This window comes from Solanum dulcamara, chromosome 12 (genome assembly GCF_947179165.1).
Source record: "Solanum dulcamara chromosome 12, daSolDulc1.2, whole genome shotgun sequence".
NCBI classification, from domain to species: Eukaryota; Viridiplantae; Streptophyta; class Magnoliopsida; order Solanales; family Solanaceae; genus Solanum; species Solanum dulcamara.
In genome coordinates this window covers 1,479,451-1,497,420 of record NC_077248.1, presented here as the reverse complement: position 1 = coordinate 1,497,420, position 17,970 = coordinate 1,479,451, and the positions used below count along the sequence as shown (strand labels likewise).

The window sequence follows — 17,970 nt, the reverse complement described above, 5'->3', positions numbered from 1 at the left end:
ATTCTTATCACTAACAAGAAGTTTGTATACAATATATATATATATATAAGAATAACAGAAAAACATCAAGAGATTAAAATGCTCTATTTTAACATATCATCTGATACAAATACATACATCCTATCACGTCTGCAAAAGAATATAAGAGAATAATTTTAATAGTTCCCATACCCGATCCCCTAAAATGTTAGTGCAACAACAGAGAAACCGATACAACTGCATACATCCTATCATGTTGGACAAATGGGACAAAGGAAATGATTCCCCAGCCCCCTGACCCTTTTTCCATTTCATCTCTTGATCTATCGTCCGCTCATTACATTGCAATGATGATCCATCTATCACCAACTCTACCGTGCATCAAATGTTCAAGAAACAAAACTGGGGACTCACGACTTTAGAAAAGAAGCCTGTGTCTAAGCTCATTTGATTCTTCTCTTGGATTCCCCATATGCAACAACCCCCATGACGGTCATTGCATAGCCTGCGATGCCAATAAAAGTAACAGGATTGCGAAAAAGAAGTATTGAGATCACAACAGCCACAGCACCCTTGGCATTCCCTAGGACCTACAAATGGTCATGCACATAGATTAGAGTTGTTCAAAATAGGTAAAAGTAAGTTAAAAATATGACTACAAATTGGAAACAAAGGGGAAGGGGGTAAGAGAAGGAGAGCACAAACCTGAAGTGTCAATGGACTAGTATGCTTGGTTACCAAAAAATTTAACAAGTTGGCCCCATATGCCATTATAGAATTGATCAAAATAAGCAGGACCAGGTATCTATGTGCTATAGCAAGTGTAATAGTGGCATCTATCACATTGGGCTCCATTATGAGTGTTGCAGGCAGTAAAACTAGAACAGCAATTGGCGACATGTAAAGCAGTAGATTCATGGAGTTCAACTTTTCCCTAAAAAAATAACAGCAGGTTAAAGAGGCAGACTTAACATGTAAAGCAGCAGATCTATGGAGTTTAATTTATCCCTAAGAAAAAAATAACAACAGGTTACAAATGAGGTCACAAAAGAAAACTACAACATGTAACAGCGAAACAGATGAATAAGCTATAATTTATCAAAATCATGACAAGGCTCTAGGTATGATAACAAATACTGAAGGAATGATCTTTTAAGTGTTGGAGATGAAAATTAACCACAACCTTTGATCATATGGAAGTACCAAAAGCTATCTTCTCTCATATTCCAATCTTTTGCAAACTTGCAAATTGAAGATCATGTTATTCATTTGCGGTCTGGTCGTTTCCCCATTTCAATTACCAATGAACAACATGATCTTGACATATAATTTTTACATAATAATGTCATTATGAAATGGAATAAGACTTCCATTCTGCCTTTTTTTTTTGGGGGGGGGGGATAGATTAGTGCTTATTGATATGACAGTGCCAACTTTACAAATAGTATGAACGTATTAACATAATCCTCAAAATGTCCAACCATCTAAACTGAAAAGGATAAGAGGATATTCTTGTTATACAAAAAGTGGAAATAAGTAACAAAGGACTTTTGACTCTCCATTGTGGTCTCTTTCAACTTCTTCAAACTTACCACCATTCATTTCCCTCCAAATAATCCAATACGCGAAAAGAGGAGCTACATCTCGTAGGTTTTTTTCCTGACATCCACCTTTCTCACCCTTCACCTCGCTACAGCTTCCATCAATGTTCTAGGAAGTACCAGCTATATCAAAGAAAGAATTTCCTAACGAACATAACTCTATAGAAAAACTGTAAGGCAGCAAACATCAGTTCACACTCTCCTCCAGCACCAGTTTCAAGCACCGAGAGTCATGATACTTAAACTTCGCTGTGTGCTTGTGTACCTGAGTTAGGGTACTGGATCTCCGTGGAGGCATTTGGCTTTAGACATGCCGGTTTGGCCTCCTTATCGTCTGGGCCCTTACGTTTGTGATACTAACTTGTCAGCTACTGGATTCACACTCATTTCCAAACTTTATATGTGGTTATCCTTGGATGGCTTGTACTGATGGACTTGTAAGGTTCACTCAACCTGTCTATGTCCATGATAAGGCCTCATAATCTTGCACAATTTTGATATTCAAATTGCTGTGTGTATCCTTCCAAGTGATTTGTGGTGACATCTCCGCAAGACAATCAACCTATCCATTCTAGTTCAATTCATCGACTTCAAAACTTAACACCTCCTCTGTACCACAGACTCTTCAATGGTTTGAAGTAAAGTATATCGAACTTTTGCACTCATATTTGTGTGTTTTACTAATGGACATACAAGAAAACTGTTCCAGCAACAGTCACTGCTAAAGGAGATGGATGGCCAACCTGCTACCTCCATATAGGACGGACTTTAAAATGGTAGCCATTTTGCTCGACTTTTTACAAGCTTTGCATACAAAAGTTCCTTATTCACCCTCGTATCGCCGTATGATCCAGGGAAAGGAGTTGCCAAAAAAAAAAAGTCAGGTGGTTTCATTGCCGTTGCAGTCAAACTATTTTTCACAATGCGAATATGTCCCAAGGCAAGGCCGTTAGAAGTGCACAGCAAATATGCTACCTCATTCCACTTCAGCTTTTACAAGCCCCGCAAATACATAGAAATGCATAGTTCTGGAGTGAAAAAGTTCACATAGACCCGAAGGAACATGGTTGCATCTACTATTATAAAGATAAAAAAAGAACAACAAGAATTACAACACTAAAAACTTAAACAGATGGAAGGAAGCAGGAAAATACTGACCCTTCATTGGAAAGGAGGACTCCTTGAAGAACAGACTTAAAAGCTCTAGCAGCAGTTGCACCTATACACATGATAAATCCATAAAGGTGGAAGCTTGGCTCACCCTGTCAACAATTAAGATACTTATCAGACCACTAAAAGATCACATCAAGTAAATGAGTCATGGGAAAGAGTATTACGGATGTCAACTAGTCGAAGAGTTTTCAAATTAAAGAAGTTGAATTTTTTTCCTTATGATACCATAACTGATTTCCAGAACCAAACAGGTAAAGACTAACGATTTAAGAAGACAAATTATCTTACATAGAGGTAATTCCTGCTAGTGCACAACCATTACACTAATATCATTCACTTACTCCCGACTGGGCATACTTTGAACCAATAACTGTTCAAACTACATTTGCAACTTCAGTAAGCTAATCTAGCTTACTCTCCATTAATTATTAGCATCTATGATAAAACTTAAGAATTAGAAAGTAATTTCCCTGAAGCACTTTTTTTTTGTATATAAACCTTTCTTCCATTTTCTCTCTTCTCAAAAGGTACTTTACGTTAAATGTAACCAAGAAAGTATAACTTGAAACTATTATTAGATAGGTTAAAGGATAATGTAGGATTATTAGATAATAAGCAAAGAACGGTCAAAAAAAAACGTAACGAATACGATCACACCAAATCAGTGCTACATTAAAAGGGACTTTTTGTCTTTATGTAATGATGGAATACAATACGAGAAACAATCAAAACCAAACATTGTTTTTAAACTAATAATACAATACAATAAGTAACAACCATCTAAACAAGCTGTTAAATTCTCACCGGCAGACTTTGGATCTCTCAGTTTGCTAAAAGTCTATTAATCATAAAATGGTGACTACATTTGAAATCAATTTCAACAATCTAAGTGCATTGTAGAGAAAAACATTAGAATTTGCTTTGATATATTAGAATGTATCAAAGGAGCAAACAAATCTCAGATCTGAACTCAAGCTGTAAAAGAAAACCTTCAAAACTCTTCCAATTTTGTACTAGCAAAAATGCATATCAATTACAGTTAGGGAAAAAGATAAAAAGATCCCAAAAGGATCAGAAAACAAGTAAAAGATTCCTCTTTTTTTCATAAAAACCAAATCACAGCAAGATCAATAGAAAACAAATAAACAAAATTTGAAAATTGAACCAAAAAGACAAATCTTTCAACATAATCTCAAGCTGTAAGATTCACACTTCAAAAGAAAACCTTCAAAAATCCTCCAATTTTGTACTAGCAAGTGTAGATCAACTACAGTTAGGGGAAAAGATAAAAGATCCCAAAAGGGTCAGTCATAAAACAAGAAAAAGATTCCTCATTTTTTCATAAAAACCAAATCACAACAAGATCAACAGAAAGCAATTAAACAAAACTTCAAAATTGACCCCAAACACAAATCTTTAAACATTTTCAACATACCCCACTAGCCAAGATTCCTCTTTTATTCATAAAAAACAAATCACAGCAAGATCAATATAAATCAAACAAACAAAAATAAAAAATTGACCCAAAAATCAAATCTTTAAACATTTTTCAACATACCCCACTAGCAATCACAACACCAGTAACCACAGGAACAAGACAACCATAAGTAATCCAAGCTTCCCTCTTCTGAGTGATCAGATAAGCAAACAAAGCTGTGAAAAACGGCGTCGTTGCACCGACAGCTTGATTGAATGAAACAGGAAGGTATCTTAAAGAAATGTTCCCACCCACAACAGACCCACAAAAGACAATACTAAGAGTAGCAATTCTTAAAAATTGAGACCTTGATTTGATCCTCTGAAAAGGTACAATCTTTAAGAAAACAATGGAAACATAGCTGAGAACAGCACAAGCTGACATATGACACATTGTTAGGAAAATAGGGAAAGAGAAACCATAGTTTGAGAGTAATAATTTGTTGAGGAGAAGGACACCAATGTTGGAAGAGTACCAGAAGATGATGAGTGAAGCAATGAAAAGGGTTTGTTTTTCTGATTGTGAAGATGACATTGTGGGGTTAGTGGGTGAGTGGCTTCTTGAATTTGTGAAGGAGTTTCAAGAAACTTTTTCAGTGAGGAAAATGGAAATGTGTGTGTTGTTTTTCCTCAGATTGAGGAAATCTTGAAGTATGTTTCATGATTTGGTTTTTTTTAGTATATGTGTGTGTTTTTTTGGAATTTTTGTTGGATGTGTGTAGGTGGAAGAAAGAGAAACAAATAATTAGAAATTTGTTTTTTTTTTAATTTTATTAAATTCATAAATTTGAATTACACAGGATATAGAGGTTGCTTTTTCTTTAATTAGAGATTTTGGGCATCAAAAAATGCTTGATAGAAAGCATTTCGTCTGAATGAGATGATCCTCGACACGAATTTGAATTAATCACTCTCCAATGAAAATATTGAATAGGGTTAAAAAATTTACACACATTCATGTTTGCATCAAGCAAAATAAATGCATAACATGTGTTTGTATTATATTAAAAAAATTAAATTAGCTATTAATTCTTGAACGTTCCTAATTAATTTGTATTTAGACGCTTTTTTGATATGTTTAAAATTAATATTTTGCAAAATCAATTTTAATTATGCTTAACAAACATATATTTCATACGTAGAAGGATGATCGATCTATTTTATCTTATAAGTTCAATTCTCATTTATGTGAAATTGTGTCACTCTTTTTTACTGGCTCTTTATAATTTTCAACAAAAGACAATTTAATAAAAAGAGAAAAATAAATTTCAGAATTAATAAGAGGTACTTTATTTTTCACACAAGACAAGAAAAAATTAAAAAGAAAAAGAAAAGATAAACATAAAAAAAAAGTGAAAAAGGCCCAAAATTACTTTATTCTCTGTATTACACAAAAGAACAATAAGTCAAAATGGATTAAGTCCTACATATTAGACATTTTAACATTAATTGTAATTAATTAAACATATATTTATACCTCATTAAATTACTTATGAGTCAAGTTTGAGAATTAGTCAATCTGCATTTTTAATAGTTTAACATGCAAAAGTAATAGTCAAACTTACTTTACTTCCTATTTTACCAATCATATTTATTGGAAATCTGCTACTTTTATAAATCATATTTATGATACTTTATTTGTGAATTATAATTTGTTAATTTAATAAGATTGTTAGGATTGACAAGCTTGGGTACTTTTCGCAAATTATGAAATTTTCATATTTAGAAAAAAAAGTATAAATTTTAAAATTTAAATTACATATTCAAACAAAATTTAACTTTAAATTAATATAATTTTTAAATCATCATTTGAAATCAAACCCTTAATATTTTACTAATATAAATAAGGAAAAAGATTCGATTTTCTTTTGAATTGAATCTTCGAAATTAAATTAGAAAGCAAATATTAGACAATGAGTTTTAAAAAAAGGCATAATACATACATACACATCTTAATTAAGTAAACACTTCAATTTTGAAGATGTACATTAGATATCTTAACTTGTTTTATTGTATGTCGAGGACATCCAACACCGACATATGTATCAAATAAATTTTGAAGATGTCTAAATAATTATTTTCGTAAGTCAATAATAACGAAAATGAATTATTAATGGGAACGTATTGTATGAACAAAGATTTAAACTTTGACTACTGATGAAAGCAAAGGGATGAATTGGTCAATTATTTTATGCTAATAATGTTACATTTTGCGTTTGTACAACGTAATTGCACTACTAGAAAGAGCGCTACACGTATTATGGGGGTTAGGCATCATATGTCACAAATTCAACAAGACTATTACAAAGTAAACTCTGATATTCAAGTGAAAGAAAATGAAAGAACATACTCATTAATCACGAATTTCAAATTAAGCGTCATTAATCTTCAAGAATTTCTCAATTACAAAAAAAAACAAAACCGATTAGCTACACAAAAGCTTAAGTTAAATACAAGATGGTCAGGGACGGATCTATGTAGTTGGAAGGGGGTGTCATGCTACTCCGTGATCTCGATTGAAAATCTGTATATACATGTATATTTGTATATATATATATATTTGTAAGAAAATTATAAATATTATACATGACACCTTTATAAATAATGAGTCTTATGGTGCGTGCCCGTGGTTAAAGCTCAAGTTTACCACTGCAGGGATGCAAGTTTGCGCCCTACTAACCTCTTATAAGCAAAATTTTAACTGAACAAACAGAAAAAATCTAAATTTTGCATACAAATTTGCTAATAAATATTAAGTTTTATTTTATTCTACGTTGGGGATTTTGCCATAGGTTACTATTTAAAATAGAGTTGCACTCAAAGATTCAAAATTCCGGATCCGTCTCTGAAGATGATTGTTTTTTCTGTATTTTTTTTATTAAGATTCACTTTATATTTAATTAATTTATAAGTGATCTGATTGTTTAAATATTTTGACATTTTGGTTTCTAAATATATCTATATATACAATAGGAAATTTCCAATACTTGACCACCATAAGAGTATTTTAAGGTACAATATAATATTGCAATGAAGAAACAATGCTTCTTTTTTATAATTACAAGCCATCATTATCTATTTTACATAGCAAGGTACACTGGTCTTCTATGTAAGCCCTGAACTGGTCTTGCATTTGCTTCAAATCCCTGTTAAACACATACATACAAGAAAAAAAGTTAAAAGGAAAATATAACATTCAAAAATTATGTAAAATTTAGGATCTACTCATGAGTAAAGATAACTCGGTGCACAAAACATCCTGCATTTGCAAGGTTCAGGAAAGGGCCGCATCCTAAGGAGTGTAATGTAAATAGTATATTTTTGACTGCTTTCAAAGGTTGAACCCATAACCCAACTTTAACGTTATTCCAAAGCACCCCTTCGATCTACTCACGAGTGTTTTATCTAAAATAGTTTAACATATGATACCAAATTAATTAACATTTATCTATTGTAATTTTGAGAGCGCTCCTTTTAAAACGATTCTTTTTAATTTATTCATTTGATATTCTATTTTCATCATTCATCCTCATTTATGTAAAAATATTTTTAAAATTTATATATATTTTATATTTATAAATGGCTTTAAGGAAATTTCATTCATTTTAATAATAATAATAATAATAATAAGTATCTAAAGGAGAAGTTTAATACTTACATCATGAACAGCATTTCTTAGTGCCATCATTTGTTCCATTGACACAGTCCTTGCCTAAATTAGCCAATAAAATAGTCAGTAATTGCAAATTAAAAGATCATCTACCCTTTTTTATTATTTAACAATTTAATTTCTATATGACTTGTTATATTGATTTTTCTTTTTAAAAAAAAATGGATACCTGATATAATACATTCCAAATTATACCCTCAGTGCATGGAGGAACAGTGAGTGAACCAATGTATCTATAGAAAGGTTCAGCTTTGACTCCAAGTTGTTGAGGATCAATTAGTCCCAATTTCAGACCCTTATCATCAACTGTCTTCACTTGGCCTATTAACTGACGTAAAATCAGAAATTTTGTTAAAATATTTAAAATTAAAAAACAATATATATATTTTATTTTAATAAAGAATGTATCATTCATTATATGTAATTACGTAATTGAGTAGAAAGAAAATGTTTGATTGCAAGTTAGGTGATGTGAACATGACACTTGTCACTACCTTTCAAATTAGCTAATAATTTTTTTTGTAATATTTTATATTACTAACAATTTTACCTCAACTTCAGAATCGTTCTTTGATAAATGATCAATTATGACTTAAATTTGATAAAATTTAATCAACTACCAAAGCTTAATTATACTGGTAATACTAACAATCTTCTAACCATGAGTAAGAGAAAGACAAAAGAGAACCAACAAGATAACTAGACGTTGTTTTGAGTTCGAGCTTCGAACATGAAAAAAATATTAAAATATATAATGTGAATTTAGATTAATCAGGACTTAATGCGAATATCAGACTAAGTAAAAAATCGAGAGAGGGAGAGAGAGGATTAGGTACCGCATCAAGGAAAGGGTTAGGGGCTCCAATTTTGAAGGGTATAGCAACCACAGCAACTCTACCATCAACACTCTGATGAACCATGTGGGCTTCCATAGCAAAGCTACAAAGATTTTTTCGTTACTCGTGTCAACTTTTTCACTTCTGATATCAATTAATTAATATATTAATATAAATCTAAGTCGCGATTAGATCTCTAATTAACTCAAATAATAATCACTTACTATATAGTAGGAGGAGTAAATAAGTTAAAGAGTCCATGCATTTGTATAATTATGAGATAGAAATTTAAAACCATATACTATAATATATATATATACAAACCATTTTCCATCAACTTTGTGTTCAGAAGGAGTATGCCAATGACATTGTTGTAATTTGTACTCAGTACCATCTATGTTGATACCTCCTGCATCTGTTTCCCATTGCAACTGCCCAAAACACTCACCATTAGTTGAATCTAATTCAAGACGGATCCAAAATTTCGAGAAGATGAATGTACTATAACGAAGGAGTTCAAAATTTATATTTGATGATGCAACTTTTATATATGTTGTTATTAATACTATTTATTTTTTGCAAGTGAGTGTGAGTATATATAACTATATTAAGTATTAAAAATATTGGGTTAATTATCAATTAATTATTAGGGGTTTAAATAATTTAAATATTTACAAATATGAAATGTAGCATAGTTTTTTTTTGAGTTACGTACCTTGATATCATGACCTCTATTAACAATCACAGCAGGTGCAATTTTGTAATTTGGTTTCAAATGTGGGATAGCAGTGGTAATTTTCACAGTTTTATTACGGAAATTAACGGGAGACTGATATTTTCCAATTTCACATAATTTCCATTCGGGTTTAATCGTACCCCAATGTTCTGGTCCTTCTGTTGTTCCCAACAAGTAAGTGAATTTTGTTTCATCATCTGTTAATATTGTGTCACAAAAATAATAATAATTAGATACCATGATATAAGAATATTTGATATGAAAATATAAATCAAAAATTCATTTATGAAATCCACCCAAAAAATTTTAGTATAACCGATGTTTTTCAATTTTTCCATGATTACTTCAATCTTTTTCTAATTTTGATAGTATAATAAAAGAGCTACATTGAGAAGGATAAATCAGAAGAAAAGAAGGTTAATCCAAATAAACATATTTTTATGTAAAGAAACGTGATTATTAATTTATAATTTTTTCCTCCTTGGTGGTGTTTTTTTATTAGAAAAGAAAAATTATGTCAAACTAGTAAATGAATATCAACAAGAAAGGAAAAATGTTGGAGGCTTTCATCTCCAAACTAATACAAAGTTCAAGTATTAGAAAAACATGATTCAACAACCATAAAGTATATACAATAATTGTCATGCAAAATGAAAAACTTATTGGCTAAATTCAAATTTAGTTTAAGAAAGAAAAAAAGAATTGTAACTAAATATTATACCAATAATTTTAGCATGAAAATACAAAACAGCATGGTTAAGAAAGGTGAAATTAAAATCAAAAAAGAGCTAGACCTATTTTTAAATTATTAAAAATAGAGCACTTTTAATGTTAGTTCGTTTTTTTGTATCAACTAGGTTTTTGCCGTCAAAGAAATGAGTCACATTTGCCCACAAAGCTAATAGTTGTCCACCTAGCAATCCATTTCTTTGACGGCAAAAACCTATTCGATAAAATTGTCTATTTCTAATAATTTAAGAGTAATAGCCTGTTTGGATAACTTATAAGTTGAAAACTGCTTATAAGTTTTTTTTAAAAAATAGGTGCAAACCAACCTTTTTTTTGATAAGCTGTTTTCAACATATAAACTGATTAAAATAAGTTCATCCAAATAAACTCAACTATTTATTGGGGCTTATTTTAAGCACAAAATGACTTTAAGTTGGTCAGTCAAACACTCAAAAAAAAGCTGAAAACAACTTATAAGCAGCTTATAAGACAATTCAAACCGCCTCTAACTCTAACTCTATTTTGAAATAAAATATCAAGAGGGAATCATCAACACTTATCTAATTATACATATACCTAATGAATCAAAAATTTCACCTAGAAAATTCAAGAAAAAAAGCATAAAAGAAAATAAAAGGGGTATCAATTAAGTCATATAATATACAAACATAAATTTCTTTCCTTTTGACCTAGTGTAATTTTTCGACGAAGACATATCAATTAAAACTTCATATATATATGAGATTGGAATTAATAGAAAATAATACTTACTAACTTCATTTTCATCACGAGCATTGCAAATTGTGTATGATGAAATTGAAAGGAAAAGAAATGTAAATACAACTGGCATAAAATTTGTCTTGGCCATAATTGGTGGTTGTACTAGGCTGCTCAGCCGATATACGGCGGCAGTTCACGGCGCTGATAGTGGTGGTGCTGGAGGACCTTTTAATAAATATTTTTATATGAGATTTTATATTTACAAAAAGGTACCAGCAACTACAAAAGTGTAAGAAAAATAAGTGAACTTTATATAGAAAATTGATGCGTTATTTTAGGAATTTGTGGGGGGATGTATGGCATTAAAATAGGAATTAATTAGTTACCACGAATATTATCATACGATAGTGAATTAGTTACTATTTTTATCATGGCTAATAAGTTGTTTATCAAACATGTTTATTTTTAATTATTTAATAAGCGATTTTTGATTTATAAACTTCTTTTTTAAAAAAAACATTTTTGGTGCATTATTATATAGAACTTAAACTCATGCAAAGTAATAACAACCTTCATTCTAAAGGAAATTGAAGAACTAATCTTTAGTCAACTGGAGCCCTACTACCTTCTTTCCGACCTCATCACTTTAATTCAAGGCCAAATTCATTTTCTAGTTACCGGGCTAAATGTACCTTTGGTACTTCAATAAGACGAGCAGTTTGAATTTCATAATGACTTCTTTAGTTTGGTAGAGGGACGAAAAACTACTTCAATCTAGGAACCTCGAAAAGATCGCCTTTGGAGAGGCATTTGCCTGTAATCAAAGCTCTCACTCAGATTATGTCGTGAGGATCCTATATATAATACGACGAGGTCATTGAAGCAAACTTATAACGGACGGTATAAATGACTATTTCTCTACAAGAGTTTATTACCAGCCGGTCAATCCGGTTCAATCCCATGGAAATTTTGTAAAAACACGTTTGAATGTAACTAGGTTGGAATTGAGACGCAGTTGATGATGTTGTGTATTCGAATCAATCAACAAAAACTCGAAATTTCCCAAACAAGAAAAAAGAAAGAAAAACTTTGAATTGAAAGAGACTACTCTATAAAACAACAATAGGAAGAGAAATTATGAAGAAAAAAAAGCACTGTATTCTATGCTTAAGTACTTAAAATGATCCATACATAACAATTTGTATAATCCAAGCTATTATAACATTCATTGTGCCACCAGCAAGTAGCTAATGAACAAACTCCTATGATATTTTAGCAAAATCATTGTACATTCCAAGACCAATGTTATCGAAACTTTGCTCATTCCTCCTCATTGCCAACATGTAACTCGAGCAGATTAATGGATTTGCTCACTGTAAAACTTGTCGAGGACTTTTGAGATTTTCACTAATATGCTCCTGATGTAGATGTCTTCAACTTCTTGGGTGGTGGATTACCCCCAGACAGTATCACATAAGAGTAGAAGCAGAACATTGCAGCACTGCAAAATTTAACAACAAAGTGAAGATAATATTGCACGTGTACACCTATGTAATGGATACTCGAGAAGAGAAGCAAGAAAAGAAGACGTTGCAATACCTGAGGGCAGCAAAGAAGCCAGTAGGAAACAATTTTCCCGTCTGCACAAACAAAACAAAACAAAAAGACTTTTTTAATAATGCAAGCCTGGGAATAATCCAACAGAAGACTTTGGCAATATGAAGAACTACCAGTGAGAAGGTCTGCATATTTTTCCACAGAAGGGCAGCAGCAAGTACTGCAGGACAAGAAAAGGGGAAAACAAAGAATTAGTTATAGAACGATATATTCTACTATTCGTTTTAGCATGTAAGGAACCAGAAAAGATCGAGTTCATTAAAATCTTCAATTGTATAGACACAATACGTAAAAGTGAATCTAAACCCTGTATTTCTTTCAATCGGTAGCATCATATTTTGAAAGGTTAAATCGATAAATCCAGTCAAAACTTTCCATTGCGGAGAAATATTTTCCTAGCAGTCATAAAGGGCAGCCCGGTGCACTAAAGCTCCCGCTATGCGTGGGGTCCGGGGAAGGACCTGACCACAAGGGTCTATTGTACGCAGCCTTACCTTGCATTTCTGCCAGAGGCTGTTTCCAAGGCTTGAACCCGTGACCTCCTGGTCACATGGCAACAGCTTTACCAATTAACAAAGAAGAATGGTAGCTAACAGAGAATCATGTACAATAACGAGAACTTTGAATGCAGTGCCTTGAATTAACGTGTTATATTAAGCTCTTCAGAAAATATGAGAAACTGCATACTTAATAAAGTTAGAAAATTAGCTTTGCTTGTGATTCCACAGTAGTAGTAGATATTGAAAATGATATTATGTTGATGTATTAATGTGAACAGCAACAACCTCAAGGTCGGTCACAGCAATATGGACATCCACGGCCCAATAATAATTCAAAGGCGCACCATTGTCCGTCAGTAATACCATACACTACCACTATTTCGACTATAACAGTACAACATTGATCAAACAGCAATACCAACTGCAAGACTTCACTTGTTTTATATTGTTCAGGTGATATATTTCTCAAAAAAAAGACAAGCTTTAGAAAAAGATAAAATCTAAAAAATTATGAAGTGTAGTGTCACCCAATTAGACATTCCCACATGATAGGGCGAAATTTCAGCAGCACTGCAAAATGGCACTAAACTGTGCAGTCAAAGTTTGAGTAAGATCGAACAACTATTTGTTTCAATCAAGCCAGGTTGGAACATGAAAATGAATATTTAAACATTTGTTAGGTTAAAAGGTTCACCGTAACACTTAGTTAATTTTTCTGTTTTAAGCTCTTTCATCAAGATCTAAGCAGTCACCGAGGGTCAGCTTCCCTCTCCCTTTCAGCCCTCTTTCCAACCCCAAAAGATAAATGAATGAGTATCCATTTGCTTCAAAATGAGGCTCGAGAAAGGGGAGACAGCTCTCGGGATTGTTTGGCAAATTTTCTTTACTCCATTCCTTCTTTTCCCTTTTCATTGTAGCATGAAAAATGTCCTTATGGACCACAATCTACTCATATCAGGATTCAGGAGGGAGCTGTGGATGGAAGTTGTTAAGATTTGAATTGCGCTAAAAATAAAAATTATTCTTGGCAACTGATATCAATGTGACATCGGTTCATAGGTCCATCATATTATGGATGCTGTTGTTATTGTATTATGGAGTAATAAACATATCTATGATAACATACAATTTTAACCTACAATCAGAACAGAAGAGATTTACGATTTATGCCCAAAGGAAGTGTTCCCTGTTCACAACCAATAACATATAGACTGTCCAACAGCCACATAGAGATGAGGCAGAAAAACCGGCAAATACCTGCTTGACCCAATATGAACGGAAAGCTAGTTTTCCCTTCTCGCCACACCTTCATGCTAATAGTGCTGAGGGCCAATAATGCACCTCCGAAAAGAACACCACTGCTTAATGTGGAAGGATTCCTTGAGAAAATAAAACCAATAAGTCCTCCCGTGAAAACAAGACCACCTGTGAAGAGAATCAATGAGTTGTTACAATCAATTGAGTAGTGCAAGAGACTAAAACACCTTTCTTACTGTAGATAAAGATTAAGTCAGACCCGAAGGATATTCGGCTTGAACCATATCTCTAAGAAGTAACAGAAGAGATTGTGAAAATGTCAAATCATTGTGTCTTATGTCTAGTGCTTTTATAGACGCCATGTACAATACAATAGTTTACTGTAGTCTAGTGACAGAACAATAGAAAATTGAAACACTTGTACATTGATGTGCCTATATTTTAGAGCATCCACTCAAGGAAATGCTTAAAAATCATATGTACCAAGTTTACTACATGTGCACCTAGTATGGACATAGCCAGATAAGTGTTGCCCATTCACGTGTGGGATACATTTTCCAGAAATCCAAGAATTTGGGTGTAACATGAAAAGTGCATGGAACGTTTTGTGGGTTGTGAATTTCAGGACTTTCCCAACCTAGTGTTGGTCTAATTATGCGCAGGACTCATGAAAACAGGTTACAAATGGCAAAAATGCATCTATTTGTCTTTTACATAAGGCTCTTAAAGATAAAATGAGTAAAATATTCCTCTCCATCTAAAAAAATGGCACTATTATAAGAAGAATTGGAAGGAATATTTAAACATCAGTTTTGCTGGACACGGGGCTGAATAATGAGCTTAGTTCTGGATGCAATGACACACAGGAGACTCCACTAAGCATGGTTAGTTCCTCATAGAATTGGAGATTTTGCAGGTTAAAAGAAATATATTAAACATATATCCTGATGTTCATAACAGAATTGACAGATGAGAAGTGAACGAAGAGGCTTAAATTTCCAATAAAGAAAAGACCTTTACATGGAAACTCTTGATACTAGTCTATAGTCAACTTTTCTGCATTTTCCTGTTAGTAAATCAATCTTCAAAAGTTTTACTTTCAACTGACTCTTGGATTTAAGAAAAGGACCAAGGATTGAGTCATCACTCATTGTCAAAGTCATAAGTGGCATTCTTGACTTGAACATGTTTAGAAATACTTGAAGGAAATGCACTAATCTTTCATTTTAAGAATGGCGGTGAGCATATTGTGTCACCTTCATCTTTTTCTTCAGTAATCAGCGAGATTACGGGGGAAAGTTTTTTAAAAGAAAAACTGATATGTGATGGGCTAAATTTGAAGAGCTTTTAGAACCTCTACACTGGCTGAGTTCACCAGCGGACAGGGGACCAATTTAACAAAAAAGGGGAGATGATTTGGTCATGTGGCAAAGATAAAAAATTGCCACGTGTTTGTACCACTATTTGCATTATGAAGAGAAGTATGAAATATGGAACCCCTTAAATAGAGAAGTATTATATGTTCCTCTGCCTCCTCAGAGTATAAGATGATACTCACCAAAGGGAATTCCTAAGCAAAAATCATGAATTTTTGCTGCCTTTTTTGGCTGGCTGCTGGAGTTCTCTTGCACTGGCTCGTTTATTTCTTTACCAGTAACATAGTCTTCTGGTGTAGAATATGAGTTTGATGAAGTCCCATTAAGTGGCTTTGATGAATCTGTTGCATAACTTAAAGTGGTCCTGCTCTTTAAACTGGATTCATCTGTGCCATGCCCATCGTTACTCATAGCAGTAACCTGAAATCGATGATAAACTAAGTTGTCTAAGTGAAGGAATACAGATTCCATATGGCGACTCGCTCCCTTAGAGACCGAAATGTCAGGCACCATACAAAAAAGTCAAACTAAAGGAGCAAATATATCAGAAAGGGAAAAAGACAGTTATGTTTTGAAGTCAAATACCTACTATCAGCAAAAAATTTAACTCTGAGTTCGCTTCAAGGAAAATAGAAAGAAAAAGAGCGAGAGGGAAAGTAAAACACTAACTTAGAGAAGGTGCAACTCCTAAAATCAGAAGAACAATAAGATAGCAATTAAGCATAACTTTGTATGGAAGCATCATTGAAGCTTTGAGAGTATTGCAGATTTGAAAATCTTGGCTCCCAGAGGTCCACTCTCGCCTAAGATTAGATGTCAAAGGTTTGTTTTATAAAGATAAATATAGAAGTAGTTTCAAGCTCCATCTTTCATCTATTTTATGAGCAAAATTATATTCAGAAGGGGAAGAATGCACCAAACTTCGGCCGAATAAATTATAATCACATTAAAAGTAAGTAATTTTATTGGTCAAAACATATCAACCAATCAATCAACTATGCCTCAATCACAAACTAGTTGGGGTCGACTATACAAATCTTGTAAGACCATTCCAATTTACTAGGACTCAATTTTTTGTGTCCAAACATATGATTGCTGAATATGCCCTGTCAGTTTATCAAGAGACACTACTTAAGAAGATAAGTCTCTTAAGATGAAATCTTATTGACAAAAAAAAGATGATTGAAGCTCTAACTGATCACATTTTACACCACGATAAACGTTACACCATATATCAGTAGAGTAAAAACGTACAAGATCACTCAACAAACAGAGCGACACAAAATATCTAAAGATTCTTTCATTTTCCCAGCATTAGCCCCCAAACAGGTAGAGGCAGATTTAAGATACAAGCTTTCTCTTATGTACAATAACATACCACATAATTTCATTTGCCTTCTTCCGTAAGGCACTAGTTCGAATGGAAACCCATACCCCTTTGAGCAAAGTCTCCCCCTTTGACTAGTGCTACTTCCGGTTAAAGGAATGAAGATCTTTCATATAGACAACCGACGGACACGGACATATACAACCTGAAAAAATAAGCGACTTAAAAAACTAGGCTTTTTGTGAGGATATTCTAATTTACTAGTGGAAACTAAGTTATTGGTAATTAGCAAGGGAGAAGGAGGATCAACTAGTTCTGTGAGGTACATCACCACTTTTGAAACTATGGGTCTTCAAATAAAATTTCATCTATAATATGGTTCAAGCTCAAAAGTAATGGATGCATCCCCAACATTCAACAGAAAACACTAGTTTCCCAATTCCCCAAATGATATTATGAGGAAAAAACATGTCTTGGTAACAGATAATAGATAAATAAAATTCTGGGGTCTCATAAAAATCAATTCTTGATTTGAAAAAAGGGAAAAAGATTGTACCTTTAGGGGAAAAGTAGAACATGGGTGCAATGGTCTACTGTGAAACTGTACTAATCTGCGATTGATTGAAGAAAAGCAAGAAAGCTGAGAGATTGCCAAAGACATGGTTGCTTATTGTGGATTTTGATTCTTGATTTGCTTCCAAAAATTTCTCAGCCTACAACAATCAAGAAAACTCTGTGGTTTGAGTTTGAGAAAGTCAATGATGTTAGGTGCCTATAATTAATAAACTTTGATTTGACTGATTAGGCTTTTGTTTTTGACCATGAAGCAGTAGATAAATTCTTATTAAAAATCAAACAGTTCCTTCAGATCTGGTTTTTCCCTAATTACATTTGAATAATTAGTGGGTAAAGAAAATAAGGGCAGGGGAAAAGAAGACAAGAATTCCTGACACATTTTCATTAAATTTTCATC

At 32.8% G+C, this 17,970-nt stretch overlaps 3 protein-coding genes across 3 annotated transcripts; all 3 read right to left on the bottom strand.

Moving 5' to 3' along the window:
* Nucleotides 1–65: 65 nt before the first annotated feature.
* Nucleotides 66–4,926, bottom strand: LOC129875904 (UDP-URONIC ACID TRANSPORTER 1-like). Its single transcript, XM_055951142.1, has 4 exons — nucleotides 4,312–4,926; nucleotides 2,739–2,842; nucleotides 685–913; nucleotides 66–569 (listed from the first exon to the last, which is right to left on the bottom strand). Exons 1-4 carry the CDS (start codon nucleotides 4,762–4,764, stop codon nucleotides 423–425), a joined length of 933 nt encoding a protein of 310 aa, XP_055807117.1. The 5' UTR covers nucleotides 4,765–4,926; the 3' UTR covers nucleotides 66–422.
* Nucleotides 4,927–7,309: 2,383 nt separating this feature from the next.
* LOC129877776 (alpha carbonic anhydrase 4-like) lies at nucleotides 7,310–11,170 on the bottom strand. Its single transcript, XM_055953307.1, has 7 exons — nucleotides 10,972–11,170; nucleotides 9,451–9,668; nucleotides 9,060–9,166; nucleotides 8,736–8,838; nucleotides 8,069–8,227; nucleotides 7,888–7,941; nucleotides 7,310–7,375 (listed from the first exon to the last, which is right to left on the bottom strand). The coding sequence occupies exons 1-7, from the start codon at nucleotides 11,066–11,068 to the stop codon at nucleotides 7,310–7,312; spliced, it is 804 nt and encodes a 267-aa protein (XP_055809282.1). The 5' UTR covers nucleotides 11,069–11,170.
* An 862-nt stretch (nucleotides 11,171–12,032) lies between these two features.
* LOC129877230 (protein FATTY ACID EXPORT 1, chloroplastic-like) lies at nucleotides 12,033–17,880 on the bottom strand. Its single transcript, XM_055952718.1, has 6 exons — nucleotides 17,554–17,880; nucleotides 15,853–16,090; nucleotides 14,295–14,462; nucleotides 12,651–12,697; nucleotides 12,520–12,560; nucleotides 12,033–12,421 (listed from the first exon to the last, which is right to left on the bottom strand). The coding sequence occupies exons 1-6, from the start codon at nucleotides 17,656–17,658 to the stop codon at nucleotides 12,328–12,330; spliced, it is 693 nt and encodes a 230-aa protein (XP_055808693.1). The 5' UTR covers nucleotides 17,659–17,880; the 3' UTR covers nucleotides 12,033–12,327.
* Between the last annotated feature and the right edge of the window lie 90 nt (nucleotides 17,881–17,970).